We start from the raw sequence: 24,129 nt of genomic DNA on the forward strand, positions 1-24,129 counted from the left end.
CAAGAAAACGAAACATGTTTTATTTGAACTATGTTAAGATGCTACAATGTTATTTCAATTGATTGTGTATGATTGTTTGATTTGTTCAAAAGCATATATTTATCAATAAATCAATTTTACAAAAAAAAAAAGAAGAAAAAGTCATCTAACTGATCTCAACTCTCATCCAATCAATCGCAAACATACAGTCACCAGTCAACTATGTAGCATAGTAGATTGATATCCTTCTCAAGTTCAGTTACAATCTACATTGATGGATCATAAGTCTTTAGAAGACAACGTCGAGCTGATATCTAGACTCTGAATAGTTATTAAAAATCATGAAATTTGACCAATTTTGTACTTTCCCTTGTTCAGCTGCTGAGTCGATTATGCCACTTCACCCAGCCTGCGGAGGAGCTTGCCAAGAAGGATGACCTGACTCTCCTGTTCAGTGCTATCACCAGCTACTGTCCTCCCCACAACCTGCCCTGGAGGAAGGGGGCAGCAGAGGTCCTCACAACCATCTCCAGACATGGACTCACGCAGGAGGTGGTCGAATATATCCATAGTAAGTCATCGCTTAGGAAGTGAACAAAGATTTCCTGAGTATAGAGGGGACAAATGAAATGTGAAACCCTATATGAGATATTCAAGTATTTAAGAATTAAAAAATATAAGGCAGATATTTTTCATTAGGAAAGTGTGCTAGGAATTAAAATTCATATTTATGCTTTGGTTAATTTCAGTCTATTTTCAAAATTGATTTTCAATAATTATAAAGTGAAGAGGTTGTTTCATTTTCTGTAGGTTTTATAACTCCACTAAAACATAACAATAGCACTTATCTGTGTTCTAGAAATGACTGCCATTGGTTTAGCTCCTCAGAGATGCAAAACCAGCATTGAAGAGATGTTTTATAACATTTTTAACATTGCAACTAGTCCACAACGTGATCTTGCCCATCAACTTGTCTGTTTTTCACCCGAGGACCGTTTGGATTGTGTTCAAGGATGAATAATTTTCTTCAATTTTTAAACTTCGTTTGTCCATCTTATCCTCTATTACAGATAAGAACTGCTTGGGACTGTGTGTGGACAACATGCAATGCAATCAAGACCTCTCCCCGCTGGAGATTGTGGAGATGTGCTTTACTGTGTTCTGCTTCCTCAAAGATTCCAGCGACAAGTCTCACGTTTTACTTGACGATTTTAGAACGTGTCAGGGATACATGTTCCTCACAGACTTTGTGCTGAGGTGAGTTCACACTTGCTGCGTCGTTGTATTCACATAAGTCTTGTTTACACATGATGTGGTAAGCCAATGCAGTATACCGCTTGGCAAAAAAATGAGAGGCATATGGGGTGACAAAAAGAATCTGCTATTGACAAAGGCCCCTATTAAAGCGGACTCACTGATATTTTTGTTTTAAAGCCACACTGTCCTACACGTAGCTACTTGCTCCCTCTATATAGAAAACAATGCCTAATCGGTGACCATTGGTCCCCCATGATCCTCTTTTTCTTATGTCAGTTGAGAGCTTAGTTGATGAGATAACCACCTGTCCAGTGACCTTGCAAAGTGGTCTAATCCCTCCTATAAACTAGTACAGATAGCTTTAAAGGTAAAGACCAGTATTGGAAACGCCCCAATTTAAAAAAATTGAAGCTCTCATTACCAATCATGTGAAAGAATATGTTTTGACTAATACATGATGATAACAAAAATTGCGGGAAACCGCCTACTAATTCATATATTTGGTAGATTTGTTTCTCTCATGGACTGTGAGAGATATAGGGTAGTCCCATATACATCTTTCTGTGTATAGTGCTGTAACTTTACGAAGAATGGGCCAAATTTCTTATCATTTTGATGATTCCAGAACCTTGCAGATGCTAGATGCTAGATGATCAACCTTTTCTGATCAATTCCACAACGTTCCTTTCACAATGCAATCGCATGAACATAACTGGTCTTTACCTTCAAGGTAAAGTAGGTAAAAGGGGATTATCCAATCCAAAAGATATTTGATGTAGCGCCTTTTCCTTGCAGTTACAAAGCGCTGCACACACGCTCCGGTTTGCTACTAAATTTTCATATTCCCATAGGCTTTATACAGGGACCTCCTGGTTCCCGTAGGCAGTGACTTAATATGGTTTTAGGCAGTTTAGTGCATCGTGTGTGAATGAAGCCTAAGAGCACATCAAGGGTTCAGTGACACAAAGACGTAACTTCATATTTTGCCCAAATGAGTATTTGATATCAAAATGTTTAGTAACATGTGGGCTTTCCAGGACCCCATTAAAGTCAATGGCTAGTGAAACATAGACTTAACTCCTCAAGGCCCAAGTGCCCAGTGACACATAATCCACTTTTTCTCAAAATGGAGTTACGTCTTTGTGTCACTGACCCCTCGACATGATGTCAAGGTGTAACCTTTCACCTTATCTTTTCCCATCGTAGACTTGAGGCTATGTCAACGGAGGAGTCTCTGCATTCCTTGAGGAACCTTGTCTTGCTCATCTCATCATTGACATCCTGTGGGTTCCAGGAGTTGAGACCTAGCTCCATCGTCTACGATGCACCATTCCAGCAACCTGGCTTCAGCTTGCCTCAACCTACGGGCAAAGGTAAGAACTTTAAAGATATAGACCGGTAGTGGCAAAATTGCGGTTTAAAGGTTTTGGGTGCAAAATATCCATTCAATATTGTTAAAATATTGCTTCAGAGGTTCAGATGGCTATTCTCCAACCTAAATTCGCAAAAAAACAGAAATATATGCCCAAATTTTCAATGTTGAAGTGCATTCGCGATATCTATCCAGACCGGATCGATATGATAATTTACCAAATATATCAATTAGTAGTCGGTTTCCGGCAAACTTGTATCATCATGTATTAGTCGAAACGTATTCTTTCACATGATTGGTAATAAGAGCTTCCATTTCATTTTATGAGAGGGGGCGTTTCCAAAACTGGTCTATACAGGGAATAATTTTCCTGGTATCGCATCGCAATTTGCTATGCATTTTTGCATGACTGCTATACAAAATATCTTTTGTGTAGCAGTTTTCTTCCATAGAAATGTACAGAATTTCATTTGAAATATTTATCCATCGCCTGAAATTGCTAATCAAAAAATTTGAGGAAAATTATTCCCTGCTATACCTCTTATACCTTGTTGGTAAATTGATTTGTTGGCTTGTTGAATAATTGATTGATTGAATGATAGATTACTTTATTGGCATAGTATGATTCCCAAAGAAGCAAGTTGATGATGTTAGATACAAGTAAGCAACCAGTAACCTGGGCACTCAATTTCTATCTGGGCCTCATTGCATAAAACTTACCATTGATTGTAACTTTGCCATCAATAACAACTACCATGGTAACAGGGCTCAACAGCCAATCAAAATATAAACATTGATGGCAAAGTTACCATTAATGGTAAGTTTTGTGCAACGGGGTCCAAAAGGACTTTGTATTTTAAGGTTAATGTCTTTAATTTAAAACCAAGGGCCTTCCATTTATAGGGAGTACAGACCACCTTATCTTTTCTTCTGACCAGGGATGAACATTGTTTGGTAAATAAAGTGAATTAGATGTTGCCGTGAAGGGTAAACCTGTAGCAATAAGCAAGAGTAATCAAAGATAGTAGGGTATGTGTAACATTTGAAGATGCATGTGAACTGGTCTATTGTCCTATGATGTTATATGTGAGTTGAAGATAATCAACTATGCATACACAGGCAGCGACATTTCACCTTTGGCTCATGAAATTTTGATCTTTGCAAAATGAAATGAATTATAGATGGTTTTCATGGACATGAAACAGAGTTTTGACACTGACCATTCTTTAATTGATTGTATAGATCTTTCTTGGATAATCTTGTTGTTGTGTTATGCTTTTGGTTTGCAAGTGTGGTATTTTACTTTAGTAGTGAATAAGACATAGATGAGGAGATGAGTAGTCTATCATCTAATATTCATGCAGACATGTCTATTTCCTCATGGTTTGCTACACAATTCAGGGTCTTTTATTTTTATATTAGATTATAGTTTGGTTACAGTTGAGTTAATGTTTTAGTTTTGGTTTCACATCTTGTAGAAAAGTATTGTCCAGTTATATTTTTGCCTCATTATGGCATAAAGAAGCATTTGACTACTTCCAAGAATTGTGTTATTCTTTTAAGAAGACTCTGAAGCATTACTACATGTAACAATCAGTACTTCCTGAAGTGTGAAAAAATGAATATGACTCTCTTACTAACTACACATTTTATTCCATTTAATTTTGAATTTAAAAAAAAAACTGTTTCTGTTGTCAGCGTTTTCAAATAATTTTGGACAACTTTTTACAATTTTGACTACATTTAGCAGCATAGTGAAATCTGTTTCCATAGGCAGTGCATGGGAGACATGAAGAGTGATCTTTTATGATAAGTTTAGTTTAGTTTTGTATATTTTTTCATGAGAAACAAATAGAATGAAACCTGTATATAAAGACCGCTCAAGGGAAACATGTAATGTGGTCTTTATAGAGAGGTGGTTTTTATCTACAGGTTCTTTTGGAACAGCTTTCAATGAAAAACCATGTTCAAGGGAAACAAAATGTGTAGTCTTTATAGACATGGGGTCTTTCTATACAGGTGGTCCCTCAAGCAGGTTTGACTGTAGTTTTTTTGTTGATGTGTGGACAGGCGTCTTGTTATAGAGGTGACTACTATAAAATGGAGGTTTAAGTAAAGTAGTAGTACACATAACATGAATGCAAATAATGTTTTCTTTTGTGTCCTATTCTTACCAGGTAACAGTGTGAGGAATCTCCAAGCCTTTCAAGTCTTGCAGACTGTGTTCCTCAAGGTATGTAACATGAGATGAACCGTGACCTTGCTGGTACATTAGTGCCTGCCTGTCATGATAACCTGATAAGTTCCACCTGCACATCTCACACATCTTTGATAACGGTCTCCATTATGAATGGATGTAATGTTCTCGGGGAATAAAGTAATACAATGATTTAAAGGTGAAAAAAAAGGTTCTTCATAGGCTTGCATTGTGAGGAAAATGAGTGAGGAAAACTTTAAGGGGTACACCATGTGTAGTCCTTAGATGGAATGGGCTATTCTATCTTGGAGAGAAAGATGTTAAAGATGTTTTTGATTCTGAATCTGATGTGAAAGTTTCATTTCAGTGTAATTTTGAATGTAAGTCATCGAAGTACAAATAATGTTGGCAAAATATCTACATTTGTGATCATGTCTTATTAGCGTAAACCAATTTAGTTTTTTAAAGATATGTTTATTTGCTTGTAATGAAAGGCAGAATGCTAATTAGTACTGCATTTTAGTATTTTACAATACAATTTGAGATGAAACACAAAGGTTTCATGAGAAATGCTCATATTTATAATTCTACTTTCTTTATTATTGATTTAGTTTCAATTGAGAAATACTGATGTCTGCAGGAATGTACTGATTTTTATTTCATTGAATATTCAATTATCGTCATCATCATCATAATCATCATTACTCTTATAATTAAGATTTTTTATCATTGTATATGCACAAAAAAAAAAATTATGCTGTAATATTTAGGATGTCTTGAGATCAGCCTAGAACTTCTTTCCATTACTATAGTTACATTCATCTTTGTCATAATCATTATTTGTTTTATCATTGCACAGGCAACCACAGAATCATTATGTCGCATTGTTCTGGACGTTCTGACCTCGGTCTACAACTCGGACGTGGCTAACTACTTCATCCTGGAGCCTCAGAACACCCTGTCACAATTCATTGACCGGTTGACCACCAAGACACCGATGATTCAGACCAAGATCTTAGACCTGGTGGAGTTTGTTGTTTTTAATCTCAACTTTGTCCCATACAAGGAGCTCATTAGTATCAGCTTACTTATCAAGGCTGGCAGGTAAGATTATAGTGATAGATGTCTTGATCAATACATCAGTGATTGATCGATTGATTGATTGATTGATTGATTGATTGATTCACTCATTCATTCATCCATTGATCAATTGATTGCATAATTGAGTAATTGATAGTAATCATTGCTTGATTGTTTGCTTTTCAGCTAATTGATTAAATTATTAATCATATGTTTGGTTGATTGTATGCTTCTGATTCCTTTATGAATGTAATTATCTCCATTTATTTATGGAGAGTCAATGCTAACTGATCCCAATAGGGAATGGAAATAACATGATAGATTAAAAGAATGATGTTCATGAAGTAAGGGTTCACAAGAGAAGAAAAGTTAACATAAGTTGGATGAAAGTTCTTTTCTTCTTATTTTCTTGTCCTATTAAACAAGATCAACAGTTGGAATGTAATGAAAATCACTTTAAAAGAATTTTACTGTAGATTTGATGTGAACTTGTTTCATGAATCCTGGTCAGTCATTAATAAGAGCTGCAATACTGAGAGATGTACAGTTCACAACTAAATCATTTATTACCCTTGTAAATTTGATGGTTTTTGTGTATTTCATAACTCAAGAATGAAAGGTCGATATGTAGAATGTAAGCTTTGATATTTCGCAATATCAAGGAGCATTAAGTGGGACAGTGTTTGTTTTTTTACATAAGGAATTACAAAAAGTTTTTAACTGTATATCAACCATTCAACTTCTTTATCTCCCAGTTCTGTAGAATGCTGCATCAAGTCTGTCATCAGTCTGCTCAGGCTGGTCCGCCACAGTGCAATCTACAAAGATGTCTTCCGAGAGGTGGGGTTACTAGAGGTCATGGTCACCTGTCTGCATCGCTATGCAACCCTCCTCAAAGACAACCAATCAGAGAGCCACCACGGTTACACCTACAGTGAGTCAAAAGAATTGGTTGAAATATGAGTTCAATTTTATCTGTTGAGAACCAGATAGGCATTAACTCTGTATAACATGATATGAAGTAATGCCCTTCTGGCTCTCTGCCAATGATTTTTAACCTGGGATGACCCTTAAATCAGCACTGGTTTTTAACCTTTTTGGACCCACAAACTGCTCTAATCATTAAGTGTTTACACCTTCTTAGTTTCAAAATTTCTACAAGACATTTTTTGCTTAGAGCTTTAAGATTAATACCAGAAGTCCCCATTGTAAAACAGCCAACAGCTGAACTGGGCTTTTACTGTGAATACATAAATGAATAAATCATGTGAAGTGAAACCATTTTGACAGTCAAAGAAAAAAATGTATTTGGTTTGATTGTAGATTTTTATGATTTCTGAAGGGTCCAAGATTTTAGATTATATGAATATATAGTATTTTTACTTTTATGCAGACTAGTGGGTAAAATTCAAAACTAAGAATAAATGAATGATGTATTGTAGATTGCTTGACCTCTCTTCTCACTTGCTTAAAAAAAAAAAATCTGTGTCAAATGCCCATGTTATTTTATATGGATGGATGAAATTGAATTGAAAGTGAATTGAAATTGAATTGACATTGAATTGAAATTTGGAGTTTGGAATTGGAATTGGCTTTGGAATTGAAAGGATTGAATTGGGTTGAATGGAAATCGAATTGGAATCAAATTGGGATTTTGAATTGAATTGAAATTGAATTGAAATTGAAATTAATCCCAGTGTATTTCCTAATGAATTCATCTTGTTTCTCCTGTAAAGGTCCTAAAGCTGAAGTCCACATTCCAGAAGATCAACAGAATCTAGCCTTCCTTGTGATGGAGGCGTTCACACTTCTACTACATGATAACAATGCCAATGCAAGTAAGTTGTCATCTGATGGGGGTGTTCACATGTTGTGTTAAATTTTTCTTTCATTAATTCAATTTTCTACAACTCTTCTATTGTTGCAATGTTTATATGGATTTTGATTTGAATTGATTTGATTCATTTTTTTCTGTTTGATTTTCTTTTTCTTTTGCATTTTTACAAATATGTGACAAACAAACATTGCAAATTTACACATGAGAAAAGAATATATATAGAATAAAGTAAGGCTGGCTGTAACACATCAAACAGGATGTGATCATGTTTTAAAATGGTCCAATGTGTCGTCAGAAAGTAGTAATTAATTTTATAGCGTATGCACACTTTCAAAGACAAAAAAACTATATTGTGAGTAAATCTCTGATAAAAAAAATTGTCTTCTGTTTTGTCTGAGTATTGTCCGAGTTTTGGTTTCATATCAAATTCTTGTAAAGTCATGACTAAGAGCTAAAACTAGCCATTTTACCAAAACAAGCCTTATGATGAGGAAATTACATTGATGATAAATTATGAGGATTGCTTCTTGTAAAGCACTAGTATCTGCCTTTAATGGGCACTTATGATGTTTCCCATAAAAAAATATCATACAATTTCATTAAACTTCACTTCAAATCACCATTTATGATGTCTTTACTTTCCAACTGCCTTCCATCTTGCCTTTTTGCTGGGCACTTATGATGTTTCCCATAAAAAAAATATAAAATTTCATGCAACTTCACTTCAAATCACCATTTATTATTTCTTTACTTTCTAACTGCCTTCCATCTTGCCTTTGCTGGGCACTCATGATAGATGCCACAAAAATATCATAAAATTTCATTTAAAGGTAAAGGCCAGTTTTGGAAATGCCCCCCTCTCAAAAAATGAAATGGAAGCTCTTATTACCAACCATGTGAAAGAATATCTTTTGACTAATACGTGATCATACAAATTTTGCCGAGAAACCGCCTACTAGACAAGATAATTGATATATTTGGTAAATTATTATATCTATTTGGACCTGATAGATATAACGCATGTGTCGCGCACGTGTGGGGGTAGTCCCATATACATCTTGCTGTGTACAGTGCTTGTAGTTTTATCACGACTGGGCCAAATTTCTTATCATTTTGATGATTCCAGAACCTTGCAGTACACACCAATACTTATATGCTACATGATCAACCTTTTCTGATCGATTCCACAACATTTCTTTCAAATGCAATCGCATGACCATAACTGGATTTTATCTTTAACTTCACACTTCAAATCACCATTCATTATCTCTTTACTTTCCAACTGCCTTCAATCCTGCATTTGCTGGGCACCCATAAAAGTATCATAAAATTTCAAGTAATTTCACTTCAAATCACCATTTATTATTTCTTTACTTTGCAGCTGTATTCCGAGAGAGCGGAGGAGCACGCTGTGTTCACAACCTAGTGCCATACATCCAATGCAGACAGCAATCCTTAGCCATCGTTCAGCAGCTTGTTCTCTCCAAGGAAGGCGATGATGACATGGGGACGTTGCTAGGGGTGATGCAATCATCAGATATCAGAGCCATTACACTCAAGATCGACATCTTACAGGTAATTGCAGATACCGGTACCTTGTGAAACTGGTAAAAGCCTGAACCTCTAACTTTAAAAACGGAGTTTATATGATTGATTATGATGATGAAGATGATACATGTACTTCAATTCAATTCAGTTCAGTACATTTTAGTTCATTTCAATTCAATTCAATTCAATTTCATTCAAATTTATTTCCACTCAAACAGTTAAACATAAAATACAACTAAGGTAAAATGATATAGATCAATATTTCATGTCTGTCTGTTTTCCCTGGCACATTTACACAATAATGACTTTGTTTTCATCAAAGGTAGTACCCTGACTTTAGGTAGTACCCTGACTTTAGGTAGGCAGCCGTGTACATGATACTCTAACTGTTAAGGAATTTTGTCTCTCGAAGTACTGATGATAATACACGGGATGAATGAGAGGATTGATAATGTGCCTTCTTTCAGGACATAAGCACTGAGCTGAGATTTTGAATTTACAATAACATATGTCACATTATTGATGTTTATAAGTGATATCTATATACAAATTGTGGTGCATTTCAGTTATCATTGAAACACATTGTGCATTTACCAAATGTGATGGAAAATATGCATTTCATGCTATTAACATTTCTTGCAGTCCCTTGTGTATGTGCTTCGGGAGAGCAGTAGATCAAGGACGATGTTCCGTAAAGTGGGTGGGTTCCTCAACCTGATCTCAGTACTAGTGTCTGTGGAGGAATGCTTACAGGATCCTATCAAAGAACCTTGGAATGCAGGTGAGATTAGGATGGTTTTGGTGGTGGTGATGGTGGTAATGGTGGTGGTGGTGGTTTATTAGTGTAATGGTGGTGGTGACGATGTTCGGTAAAGTGGGTGGGTTCCTGAACCTGATCTCAGAAATAATGTCTGGAGAAATGCTTACAGGATCCTATTAAAGAACCTTGAAATGCAGGTGAGACTAGGTTGGTGGTAGTGATGGTTGTGGTGGGGTTAGGGCTGGAGTTGGTGTGATAAAGGTTTGGTGGTGGTTTGGTGGTTTTGGTGATGTGATGATTGTTTTGGTGGTAGTAGTGGTATGGTGGTAGTGGTGGTGCTGATGAGGCGAAGGCAATGACTTTGAGCGATGATGATGGGGATGATTGTGATAAGGATGGTAATGATGACGATGATGATGGCAATGGAGATTCTTTGTAAGAAATATACTACTGGTGGTTTTTATACAAGATATTGATGATTTTATGAATTTCGATGAACAGAGTAAAGAAGAAATTATGGTACGATACCATACAAATCAGTATATTACATAAATGTTGGATGGCAATAAGAATTTAAAATTCACATGGTTTATTTGCCCAGCCCCTAACCTATTTCAAGGAGCCAGTACTAATCATTTATTTTTTATCATGTTCATTTCATATGCAGTTCCCACGGACCAAATATTTGGGCTCATTCATGTAGTGTTTCAGGCACTGACAGCAGCAATGAGACAAGAACCAGCTAATGCCAAATTCTTTGCCACAGAGGTAAGTCAGGATCAGATGTAATCCAATGTGAACACAATAGAGAAGCCACTTATTGCACATGCTACTTGGAAACATATGGTCCATAAAGGCTTGTTCAGATACGCAGTAAACCGCTGTTTTTCTTTTTACATGTAAATGAAAGGCAACTGTCGCAGTTTTTCTGAGCCATATCTGAACAAGGCTTAAGAAAGTTGTCGGAAACTTCATATGATGCAGGCACAAATCTGGCCTCGTTAGATGGTGTATTGTATCTTGTATGTTGTTTTTGCATATTGTTCTTGTCGTAGGTAAAGAAAGCAGGGGAAAATATTAGTATGTCCTCTCAAATTCAAATTATTCAAGCTATAGATTTAATTGGATTTGCTAATGTTTAGCATTCACATGATTGATAGGATAGTCTTTCCAAACCACATAGAGAATTACTTTTTTTATAATATTAATTTATACTGGTATGTGAAGTTGAACACATATGATTAAATCCCCCCCCCCCTTCCCTTAAAAATATCACTTTATTTTGCCTCCGTCCACCATAGGTGGTACCAGATGCATTAACTTGGATTGTTTTAACATTACATTTTTTAAAGTTTCCTTTCAATTGAAACAACACTGTTTTGTTCAAAACACTACCGGTACTTCAAGTGCCTTCTAGTTCTCAAATAAACAACTTTTCTTCATTTTTTATCAAACAGATCCAATATGAGAGATTGACCAATGCAGTACGGTCATTAGGCTGTTTCTCCAAAGTGACCGAATTGACCGCCTATCCCGAAAATGGGCGTTCGTCTTCAGATTCATCCGAATCCTACTTCTGTGACCTTTTCAACATTAAAGGGTAAGAACGCAAACATTTGTGCAGTATTTGGTGAAAGATAAGCATGGTTGTAGCATGTTTCTGTATTCATTTCAGTTGAGGGAAGTACTTTATTTGCCTTCAATTTCCTCAGTTGATGTAGCAAGTATTCACCTGGGTTCATACATGTATAAGGTAATGTGCATGCCACATGTGGTGTTTGATTTAGTTTACTTCATATGATGATTCAGCAGTGATAATCATATATTACAAAGTGTTGAGTCATGCTTGATGTCCTTTTTACATTTAAATAAATGTTAATGAGTTTCAGTTACTGTTTATCAGATTTTGATATTTCATAATCCCGATGTCTTACTGCTCTCTATGTATTCTGTTTTTCAGAGACCTAAGTGCAATACCTGTATCCCTCCATTCAGCGTGCAAACTTCTGCGTTGTATCTATGATGTGGCCATAGACGCGTATGGGAGGTAAGTTCAGGGTTCGTACGGGTCATGGAAAACCTGGAAAGTCATGGAATTTTACTTTATTGCTTTTAAGGCCTTGAAAGTCATGGAAAATTATTTTTTCCATTGGAAAGTCATGGAAAGTCATGGAATATCAAAATTATGGACAACTATAGTATTTTCTCACTATACAAGTGAATAAATGGAGATATTTCAACCATTTTCTTCTCGTATTTTCTTTCATTCGTAACATACCGACTGATTGTACTTGTGAATGTGTTCACTATGATCGATGGATAAGCGCTGTGTACGTGGGTGTGTACGTGTACGATACGAACTACGTGTGTATGGTCAGTGTATGGCGGTACGGTCCACATCGTGCGCACATGGCTAGCTTGCGAGCGAGCTCGCTAGCGCTAGCTCAGTTCAGCAAGCTAGCGCACGTGTACGTGTGCAGTGTGTGTGTGCATATGATGATGGTGCCAACGCGACATGTGACACTCCAAGAACGAATGTAATGCCTCGATTGCACTTTGGCTTTGCATTAAATTGCGACCACTTAGACTACTACAATTTTTACACTTCTCCAATAAATGAGGAAAAAGTAAATTAGTAATATTTGTTTTTTAATTTTCATTATTTAAATAAAAAAGGAACAATACTGACGTGTCAACAAGGCAAATTGGCAGCGCTAGCTCGTTGACGATCTATATATCGACGCGACGGCATGTGTTTTGAAACTTTTGTGCATGTGTTGATTCTTCATGAAACGGAGTTGTTTATTTTCACAGACCTTGGAACTCGTCACGTGGATATTTTCACCATTACAAATTTTGTGGAAGTGATATTCAAAATGCCTGGAAATTGTCATTTTAAGGATGCTTGGTTAGAACACCCGGATTACCGTGGCTGGATTTTGAAAGAAAGTTCCGATCTGGGGACTGCTAGATGTGCTGTTTGTATGTGTAAATTCAGTGTCCGTAATATGGGCGAAGCAGCCGTCAAGAGCCACAAGAAGAGTGAAAAACACACAGCAAACCTCCAACAGCAACAACGTCGTAAGTGAGCATTTTTAATGTGAATTTTACCGATCCTTTATTGAGCATGAATCCAAATAATGACTGATAATAATTATATAAAAATGAAAGATTTGAGATTATTTAGCGATGCGATGTCACCTCGCAGGCATTGGTTACTGCTTACTGCGACCAGCCCGTTCGGGAGCGTCCCCGGCCCCGGGCCGGGCCGGCTAGGTTACTGCATGCAACAGCCCGAACGCTAACCCAGGGGGCTCCGCACTCACACGCCAGTGTTGTACCGGGCACTGTATGTGGACTGCAGAAAAAAAAAATAATAATAATTTACCTTAAAATTGACCCCAAAAATCATAAAACTAAATTTTGTACTTACAATTGGGTCCAACAGTTTGCTTGCCTTGAGAAGTATTTCCTCCTTTCTATTTCTTTAAAATATGTTTTTAAGGAATGAGTCAAAAATTAGTCCACTTGTCTTAGTGACTTACATCAATTGGCCAAAAGTTGCCGTGAATTTTTTTTTTTTTTCCTTCCCCATACTGTCAAACGGTTGTCAAAATAGGAAAACGTTTATGCTTTTAATGGTCGTTTGAACGGCAGTTAAACGTTTTGACTCGGCCCTAAATCTTACCAAATGATGATATTTATATTTTATTTATTTTAATAGACATTTTTTTCTTTTCTCCTAGATTCTACTCTCTCACTCAAGAGCTTCTTCAAGGCAAAAGGTGCAGAAAGTTCATCAGTATCTATCACGTCTACAGATGCAACAACCAGTACTTGTGCGCCATCAACCTCTAAAGTGACAACTCCCATTCCTGTTGCTGCAAGAGAGGAAACTTTAAAAGCTGAAATACTCTGGTGTCTGAAAGTGGTGGAGGATCATTTATCATTTCATTCTTGCCAGCACAACAGTGAGCTCTTTCAAAGAATGTTTCCGGACTCAGCTATTGCTAAGGGTTTCACGTTGTCAGAAACAAAATGTCGGTATATGACGGTGTTTGGTTTGGGCCCATATGTGCAAGACCTCCTTTATGACAACATAAAACAATCAAACCACTATGTGATACTGTTTGATGAAAGCCTCAACAAGAAGCTCCAGAAAAAGCAGATGGACTTCCTCATAAGAACATGGCAACACAATGAAGTTTGCACTCGCTACTTGACGTCTGTGTTCATCGGACATGGTTCAGCTGTTCACCTCAAGGAAGAACTGAATAAAGTTCTGCACACAGTTGGCTTGGAAAAATTACTGCAAATATCAATGGATGGTCCCAACGTTAATTGGAAGATGTATGATGACTTTACGCGAGAGTACACTGCTGACCTGACCAAATCCATACTGAATATAGGCTCATGCGGGCTCCATATAGTTAATGGTGCTTTTCTGACAGGTGCCAAGGCTGCTGACTGGGAGGTGGAAAGCTTTCTATCATCCTTATATTACCTGTTTTCTGATTCCCCTGCCAGAAGAGAGGATTATCAGAAGATAACTGGAGATCATACCATGCCACTTAAGTTTTGCAAGACCCGATGGCTGGAAAACCTTCCTGTTGCAGAGAGAGCAATCAGCATCTGGGAGAGTGTATGTGCGTATGTTAAAGCAGTAGAAGAGAAGAAAATCCCTCACCCAAAGAACAAGTCCTTTGAAACTGTTTCAAAATGTACTCATATAACTGATTTCTTAGCAAGACTGTACTTCTTCATATCTGTTGCAAAGCTGGTCAATCCTTTCCTAACAGACTATCAGACTGATGCACCAATGCTGCCCTTTTTAGCTGAAGACCTTACTAGAATGCTTGCATCCCTTATGCAGCGATTTTTAAAGCTGGACAGGAGTACCATTACTTCTCCTTACAAGATAATGCAGGTAGATGTTAGCAGTGAGGCCATTCAGCTGCCCTTGGCCAAGTTGGACATTGGATTCTACACTGAGAAGAAGCTGAAAGATCTGAAGGCGAAAAATATCATCAGTGAGCTGAAAGTTCTGGAATTTCGCACTCAAGCAAAGAAGTTTCTTGCTGCAATGACCCGGAAGCTCATTGAGCGATGTCCGCTTAAGTATGCACTTGTGAGAAATATAGGATGCTTGAGTCCAAAGAACATGGCAAAAGACAAAGAAAACTCCACTGCAAAGCTGAAGAGGGTGCTTAACACCCTTAGTGATGCCCACAGACTTAAGGATTCATGTGACGATATCCTAAGAGAATACTCAGAAGCATGTGATGAGGCATCAAGAAGTGCAGAGATGAGAGACTTTGATCCAAAGAAAGAGAGATTGGACTCTGTAATGTGCAAATTTCTGTCCGAGTCTCGCTATTCGACCCTCTTAAAGTTGGTCCGCATGTTGCTTGTCTTGTCCCATGGACAAGCCTCCATTGAGAGAGGTTTCTCAATCAACAACGAAGTTGAAGAGGACAATCTCCTGGGACACTCACTGATATCATTGAGGGCCATTTATGACCATATCAAGTATGTTGGAGGAATCAAGAATGTGACTATTGACAAATCAATCATGTTGGCTGCGTCTGCAGGCAGGCAGAAATACCACATCTATCTCGATGAACAGAGGCGTAAAAAGGAAAAGGAAAAGAAAGAAGGAAAGAGAAAAGGACTGATGGATGGTTTGGAAGAACTAAAGGCCAAACAAATGAGACTGCAAGCAGATGTGAAAAGTCTTCACACCTCAGCAGACAAGTATGCTGAGGAAGCAGAGTCACAAGGAAGATTGACTTGTATTTCCAAATCAAACAGCCTCCGACGTACAGCAAAGGAGAAGGCATCCCAGTTACAAGTAATTCAGAAACAGATTGATGAACAGCTGAATGCCATTAAGAATTATTAAAGAACTTGGACAGTTTGTTACCAATGCCACCAAATATTCAGACAGGTGCAATGTGTAGAGGGATTTCTTTCAAACAGCTACATGAAGATGTCTCAAGAAAAAACTCATTCAGAAATTATTGACCAGCTTAATGCTAGCGAAACAAGAATTCATCAGCTGATGTGAGTAGGCCTACTGTGTTTTGTTGGTGAAATCAAAATTGGTGATGGTATGTGTGTGAGTTTGTGTGTTGGTGTTGTTTTGTTTTCTTTTTTTTTGGGGGGGGGGGGTAGTTACCTTGTACATGCAAAGGAGAGCTATTGAAGGAATCATGGTGGTCCATGAAACCAGGAACAGGCAATTTGTATTCTTTAGAAGTGAAAATTGCCATTAAAAAATGGACAATTGTTGATATGAATACATGTATGTGTAATTGTAAGAATATTATATAGCAGTGCATATCGAATATGATGAAAAAATAACATGTAATTGTAACAGATGAAATAACTAGATAACAAAAGCTGCCTTTCTATTAGTAGACTTGAAACATGCACTTTGCTTCGCTTTGATTTGAGATCAAATTTTCAGTCTACCGTGTAAAAAAAATGTGTAAAAGTCATGGAAAGGTCATGGAATTCTGGCTAGAAAAGTCATGGAAAGTCATGGAATTAAATTTATGAGAAAGAGTATGAACCCTGTAAGTTACATAAACGCTCATTCAGGGTGTCTGGAGTTAACATTCAGGGGCACAGGGGCACTTGTACCCCTGTCACTGTTGTGCCCTGTATTGGTATTCTCTCTTTACATAGGGGAATTTTTATAGTGTGTTGGGATTTGTTTGGCAGAGGCTGAAATGATATTTGTTTTCATTGCATTGCATCTGTATGATATAGGATAATGAAAAATGTAATATATATCATATGTATACTAAGTATGAATATTATATATAAATATACGTTTGATAGGGATTAGCCAAGAGAATTATCAGGTTAGTGAAGGACAGGGTATCAAATCAAATATTAGGAGATTACCATACAGTAAATAAAGATTAATTTAAAGAAAAATGGATGCAATTGGTATCTTAATTGTATATGTTTACTTATCTGCCTTGCAGTAAATCAGCAGAGATGCCGATTCACTCTCCTGCCATCTGCCGTCACGTCCACGACGCGATCACCCCTCTTCCTACCTCTCCTCCGTCCCCCCGGCATCCCTTCTCCGCCCCCACCACGCCCTGCTCGGCAGTGTCACCGGTCCCTGGTCGCACCCCTAGGGGCTCGGTGGGGAGGCTGTCTGGTGTAGGGTGGGGTCAGGGTGCACCCATGCCGACACACCCTACCATCGTTCATCCTGGTGCTGTACTATCACTCATGGATCTGCTGCCCTCTATTGATTCTGATTGCATAGAGAAGGTTAGTCCCCAGTCGTAATCCCTAACTCTACGGTAAGATTGAATAATGACGAAAGGGATATATGAATTAGTTCTAAAAGATAAAAGTTATCAAAATGATAATTGTTCTTTCATCTTCTTCAACATTTCAAAATAGGAGATAATAGTGCTGTGTCACCTCAAAATCTGGGTAATGTCATTCTTGTTAGAAGAGTGTCATCATTCTGGAGCTGAAAATATAAAAATAAAATAAAATTGTTGTCTTGTATAGTGTTTATGTACTTCATGCCATGTCACTGCTGGTTATTGCTCATCAGCCAAATATATAACGCTCTAGCTTTTTTTTCTGATATAAAAGATTGCAGTGCTCAAGCTACATGTATTAATGCAGCGTCAGCATGAAAGTGTCTTCAATCCTGACCCATTTGACTGTAGAAAGTTCCTTGCTAAAAGATATTCTTACTGTAATTACATTTTTGTTTTTAGATCATCCTATCCCTTCAAACCCACCTGGGTGATGTGATCCAGGACCTGGTGAAGAGCGAACGTAACCAACAGATCATGTGTGAAGCGGGACTTCCTCAAAGACTGCTTCAGATTGGCTCTGTGGCACTGTCCAATGAAGGACATCCCCTTCACATGCCATTGCAACACATGCTGGAGAGACTGGCATCACAGGCTCTGGAACCTAAGGACTTGAGGTGAGCAGAGACCTGTTTCACAAAGCCTTTTTTCAATGACAAATGACAAAAATCAGTGACAAACCTGCTGATAACCAATCAGAAGCAAGGATTTCAGTAGCTTATAACAAAATCTGTCATTTTTCACTGATGACAAGTTTTGTGAAAGGGGTCCCTGGACTGTCTCTTCTGTCAGCAACTTGATTAAAGGAAATTTAAGTCCAAATAAGTCTCTTGTTAAAAGATCAAAGTATAATATTAAAGAACTGCACACATTTTGTTCTGATGAGAAGACAAACACAATTTGATATTAAAAATTGGCTGCTAAAGGAAAAAATGGGGCTTTTCATAGTAAAACTGATATAAAAATAACGGTAGTGGACAAAATATGCAGTTTTTTGGTATCATCTAAAACATTTGTCCTGTGCTGTACAGAGTTGTCCATGTTTGTGGAATGTGGAAACAACAAGCTTTCACTAGGTGCGGATGTGTCTATGAGCTTGTGAGTGCTGTATGAGTTATGTTTGATCTTGTCTTTTTTTAGGGATTTCATTCGTTTGGGGAACCCCCTGAACTGCAATCCTCTAAAGGGGAATGAAGACCATGACTCCAACGACGAGAATAGCCCCACCAAGTCCTGTGACTCACAGATGTCCACCACCTCGATCAGTCCTCAGACACCGAGCACAGGCATTGCCACCAATAGCAACAACCACCATCAAGCGAGTGCTGCGGGATCGGGCGCAACGGCCCAAGGGCAAGAAGTGCCACTGACCAGGGTCAAGTGCCTGGTGTCTATGACCACCCCTAGGGATGTGAGGCTGGCTACGAGTTCCCTGACGCCTGCATTTGTGGAGTTTGACATGAGTGCTGAAGGGTTCGGGTGCCTGTACCTACCCAGTATGGCACCCCAGGTGTCACCGGCGCAGAGTGTGGTGTCGGTTGGAATGGCAGGTGGAGGCGATGGGACCATCTCAAGTGGAATAGGATCAGGTAGGTTGGAGTTTTACTTTTAGTCTTGAAAACTTTCATTTCATCAACAGTTTGGGATTGAATTACATTAGAGTCATTGCCATTTCTGCCACAGCTAATAGCTTCAGTATTCTGTTTCCTAATGTACTCTTGAAGTGTTTTAGTAGGAAAAGATTTGAAGAATTTACCAAGTCTTTGTGGTTTACCTCAGAATATACTGTTGTTAATGAGTTCAGGATTTGGGAAGGATAACATTTTTGTTGAAAACAAAAAACAGATTTGGAAACATTTGGTTAATTTCCCCCTGAGTCTTTCATGTTTTATCTCGGAATATGCTGCAGCAAATTGGTTTGTATGTCGTAAAATGTCTGTTTGAAGCTTATAACCAAATATGAATATTTAAACTATTATTGTTCATCTGTATTTTCAGGAGAGCGGTTGTTCCCACCCCAGTCTGGGATGTCATTCTGCGTGTGGTTCTGCGTGGATCGCTACGGCACCTCCGAGACGGACATGCATCCCATCCGACTCATCACCATTGTACGGAGTGTAGGGAGTGGTGATAACCACCTAGCATGCTTCAGTATCGGCATCACGGCTCATGATAGGAACCTTGTTATCAGTACAGCTGAGGAACCTTTCCCAAAACCAGGTAAGATCTGTCTCGGTGTCATATCAATTTGTCAGCAGTGTCACATAACTAAGACAATAATCAGAGAAAAAGCAACAAGTACTTTAAAATAATTGTAAATTCATAGGTAGTAATAACAATATTCTGAGTGCAACACTTGGCTGCCCATGAAAGAAGAGAGCAAAAGAAATTGCCCTTCTTCTCTGTGATAATGAGATATACATGTAGGAGAGGTCTTTTAGTCAAGAGGTTTCACCATTTATATTGAGCCTTGAAGGCCAAAGGTTCAAGCCGTTGCTGGTCTGTTGTTTCCCTGAAAAAGGCATTTTATTGTCACTACTTCTCTCTACCCAAGTGTGTGAATGGGTATTGTGATTTGATCTAGCATTTTTGTGCCTGTGCAATGGCTGAAATGCTCCACAGGGATTGGAGAGCAGGCACTCTGACTGAGAGATTCTACTTTCATACAATGAAGGAGCTTTGTAAAACACAATTATTATCCATACAAGAGTAGAATGCTAACTAAGTGGGGAAGAAAATATTGTGTATTTCTACCCTCTTGTATTTGTGCATAGCTAGGCCCCGTCTTACAAAGAGTTGCAATTGATCCAAATCAATTGCAAGTCCTCCAATCAATTGTAAGTTAGCAATCTCCTATCTCTTATGTACATAGTTGCGATTGATATCAACTCTTTGTAATACAGGGCCCAGGAAACCATGCTAGAAACTGATAGGGAACCATTACCATTCTGTTCGATGTATTGTTTTTGTTGTTCAGGGTCAGTGGATGCATCGGACATCACAACCAATCATGCATCAGTCGGTATCAAGCTGTGGATTCCAGAGCTAGCCCAGGAAGGTCTATGGCATCACCTGGCAGTGACGTTCAACAAGGCCGTCATGAGGCACTGCTCAGCGACTGTCTATGTGGATGGTGCTCAGCTACCCATCAAAAAGGTATGGTGAATCTATACTAGTCGCAGACTTGGAAAGACTACTTTCATTTGGAAGTATATCATTCTCATTGATTGAAAATGGGCAACATGATGTACTAAATTTCAAGTATTATCCAGTAGGCATACCTGCCAACCACCCCGATTTAGGCGGAGTTCCTCCGCATTTTTCATACCAACTCCGAATTCCGAGTGCATGCCTCAAAACTCCGATTTTTAAAAATTTAAAAATATTTTTAAAACAAACGACTGTTGCATAAGACTAAAGCATAACACAGCACTGATAACCAGATCACGCCGACATCCGCGCTCGCGCTCATAGAAGATATACACAGCGCAGCCCGAACGTGATCGTTAGTTACGCACACTAATCTCTACGGAAAAATCCGTAGAGATCAGTGGTTCCGCAGTCATTATCCTTGTACTGCATGTACTAGTACATGGAAGCACGTGCGCTAGCTATATCGATAAAGTGTGTGCGGACGTTGTACTAATACATACACTACATGCAGCGTTGTATGTTGCATAGTAACTGCATGCGTATAGCCCACATGTATTTATATTACATGTGCAGTTGATACATGCACCGTGCATAAACACTGTATACATTGGCGTGTTTTCTTCAATGCTTGTGCGATGACTGCGATCGTGGAAGCTTGTTATTTACCGGACTTCCTCGGATTTATTTTGGATTACTACTACTATATTCTTCTTCTTCGTTGATTTCTCCATTTTTTGAAGGACAAAATGGGTAAGACTCGTGCTGTTCATAATCAGAAGTATAAGAAAGAATACGGGAAACAATTTCCAGTTGCAGAATCAGCACTCGGACTTCAACACGCATTTTGCATTGTGTGTGGGGCGAAAAGGTTGAAGGAAAAGGCCCATTTGCACCATTAAAATGGAGAGAAAAAAAATAGACCCTAAAGTCCTGTGTACCCCCCCCCCCCCCCCCAATCTACGGGCTACTACCCCAATCCTTCGGTGGTTCGCGACCTCGTAGTCCATCCAGAAAAATTTACTCCTAATTTCTCTTGTCTCAGGTTGGCAGGTATGAGTAGGTGTAATAATGAGGACAAGGTGCTCTATTATAGATATATTGACTGCTATGAGAGGCATCGCTGTTTCTATAGGCTCAAGGGGACATTACATCCTCCTACGCGCTTGAGGGGTCATCGGCAGAATGTAACGTCCCCGAGAGCGATGTCACTGTGCAATGACTTTATTTGTTATAAACACATTAGTGTGGTGACAACATCATAATTCCCACAGTTGCTAGTCAAATAACAAGTTTTATCTGATTTAAGTATCATCTGGAATTCAAAGGTATATATGTGTAATTTCGATATTAACTTATGTCTTGACATGCCCTCTTTCATAACTCCCTTATCCTCTCATACCAGATGCCATACATCCAGGTCAACCCCGGTGGCTCCACACCCAACCCAGCCGGCCTGACCTCCGTCTATGCCTACGTGGGCACCCCGCCCTCTCTCAAGGCACCGTCTAGGTTGCTATGGAGATTAGGCCCCACCCACCTGTTTGAGGAGACCCTGCCACCTGTCACTGTGATGGCTCTGTGTCAGCTGGGACCAACCTATGTGGGTAGCTTCCAAGCACCAAGACAAGAAGGTAGAAACCTCCTTTTGTTTAGATGCTGCTTATAAGTATCAGCTTGCATGATGATGTAGATATACAGTAGGCTTGCGGTTGCACTCCTGACGACGGGTAGTCAACCTGTTTGAAACGTCGAGCCACTCCCGCCACCCATCCTCTCCAACCGGGTTAGTTCTCCTTAGAACTATATAAAGCTAAGAAAGATAACCAACAGTCTTTTTCAAGACTATGCCAACAGTCCTTTTCAGGACTACACACACTCAAGAAAGAAAGATTTCCAAGAGTTCTTTTCAGGACTCCCCAATGCTCCCTCCTCTCTCACATGATGCAACTGCAAGCCTACTGTATATCTTTTTGTTTGTTAATGGACTCTGAAAAACTTGAAAATAGAGTAATTTGTTTGCACATACTGAAGGGATAAATGGATTTCTTTTCATCATGGAAATTTTTTTCTGCAGTTTTATCTTGATGGTCTGTTGTAGGTGTAATCTGCAGCCTGTTTACAGACATATCAACATTTCTAGCTTGACTCGCATGAAATATTTCACCCCAAAACAAGACATTTTCGATCAACCTTAGGCAAGCAGGAGCAAGGGTTTTGTTTGAATCTGATAAGAAATTAATTTTATTCGCCAAACATTCCTACAGTTTCTGTTGGTGGAACTACAGTGATCTATATTATCTTGCTTGCATTTCAAGATCAATACTACACAGCTACTCTGCTTATTCATATATTTTCACCAATAATGTTTGTTGCCTTCTAATTTATTAACCTATCCTGTCCTATCAATTCTAAATAATCATTCTGGCTTGAATTCCAATATCCACAGAGTTAAGCCAAGCCAAAGTGGACCTGAATGCTATCGTTATCCCAGAAGAGAAGATCGTCTTTGGTCTCCATGCCCATGCTCTCTCTGTGCTCACCGTCTCAAAGATAAGGAAGGCATTCAACAAGGTGGACAGCAAAGCAGTTGCCAAACAGGTATTTATCTTTTAGTTGTGTTACTTTCTTACCTGTGTGCAAAGGAAGCAAGCATATAGGGTTTCAAATCCCACAGTTTTAAGTCCCATTTGAAAGGAATTTACATGATTTATTGATTCAACATCCCTTTGTTAAAGAAAAATATACATGTAGGCGACAAAATCTGTATTGAATTTAAATTGAATCATAAATAATAGACAAGAACATGATTTAAATAGTGAATGGGTCTTCTGTTTTCATTTTGTACTACTACATCAGGGCCATGCATTATCACACACATCACAGTTTGGCAGGAATCTGATGACTTTCTGTTGATTCAAAGACACATCCATACTTTAATAGAGTTTTATTTGTCAACCTAAACCCAAACAGTTCACATGTATACTCTATTGTAAACAAATAATTGGACGTATTGATAGAGATGCATGTTTGTTTTGTTTGCTCCTTCCCTCTGTATTATTCTTGTAATCAATCTTTTGTATGTATATCATGTATATCATGTTTGTATGTTTAATATTTTGTTTTAATGGAGAATGAAATAAATTAAATGAAAGGAAATGAAGTGAAATGAAATGAAATGGATAAAGATGTAATTTCTTGTGTTCTTATGATCCTTTGTAGCTGACCCTGTCTGGTCATGATAATGCCACGCCCATCAGGATATTACATAACTCAGCCGGTCACCTGACAGGACCAGGAAGATCCTTTGGTGCAGTACTCATGGGGGAAATAGGTAAGAAGACTGACTCAAGATCAAATTTGTCATTGAATCGTAGAAAAAGTTTAGCTTAAATGGTCCTTTTAACTTGGGATCTTATTTGTTGTTACAATGCCTTCTTAAAATGTGTAATGTTCAGGATATTTAAACATACAGTTTATATTTGATAGTTCATGAAAGGAATTTTTTTTAAAAGAGTCTGTGTAGTAGTAAAATGTGTGTGTGTGTTGAATACATGTAGATAATCCATTCAATTTTCTTGTCTTAAAGTCATT

At 38.2% G+C, this 24,129-nt stretch overlaps 1 protein-coding gene across 3 annotated transcripts in view; it reads left to right on the plus strand.

The window, feature by feature from the left end:
* The window catches only part of LOC584014 (WD repeat and FYVE domain-containing protein 3), a 104,226-nt gene that overhangs the window by 26,147 nt on the left and 53,950 nt on the right, over positions 1–24,129 (plus strand). For all 3 annotated transcript variants that reach the window (XM_030980012.1, XM_030980014.1, XM_030980013.1), the window contains exons 5-24: positions 358–550; positions 1,050–1,236; positions 2,443–2,609; positions 4,786–4,841; positions 5,665–5,909; positions 6,641–6,819; positions 7,622–7,723; positions 9,104–9,297; positions 9,913–10,051; positions 10,698–10,798; positions 11,488–11,630; positions 11,991–12,077; positions 17,026–17,323; positions 17,788–18,002; positions 18,526–18,974; positions 19,384–19,605; positions 20,363–20,541; positions 21,941–22,169; positions 22,985–23,136; positions 23,758–23,869. In XM_030980012.1, coding sequence (XP_030835872.1) covers positions 358–550; positions 1,050–1,236; positions 2,443–2,609; positions 4,786–4,841; positions 5,665–5,909; positions 6,641–6,819; positions 7,622–7,723; positions 9,104–9,297; positions 9,913–10,051; positions 10,698–10,798; positions 11,488–11,630; positions 11,991–12,077; positions 17,026–17,323; positions 17,788–18,002; positions 18,526–18,974; positions 19,384–19,605; positions 20,363–20,541; positions 21,941–22,169; positions 22,985–23,136; positions 23,758–23,869 — 3,649 coding nt within the window. The remainder of the gene's footprint in view (positions 1–357; positions 551–1,049; positions 1,237–2,442; positions 2,610–4,785; positions 4,842–5,664; positions 5,910–6,640; positions 6,820–7,621; positions 7,724–9,103; positions 9,298–9,912; positions 10,052–10,697; positions 10,799–11,487; positions 11,631–11,990; positions 12,078–17,025; positions 17,324–17,787; positions 18,003–18,525; positions 18,975–19,383; positions 19,606–20,362; positions 20,542–21,940; positions 22,170–22,984; positions 23,137–23,757; positions 23,870–24,129) is intronic.

This window comes from Strongylocentrotus purpuratus, unplaced genomic scaffold, assembly GCF_000002235.5.
Source record: "Strongylocentrotus purpuratus isolate Spur 01 unplaced genomic scaffold, Spur_5.0 spur5_scaffold_10, whole genome shotgun sequence".
NCBI lineage: Eukaryota > Metazoa > Echinodermata > Echinoidea > Camarodonta > Strongylocentrotidae > Strongylocentrotus > Strongylocentrotus purpuratus.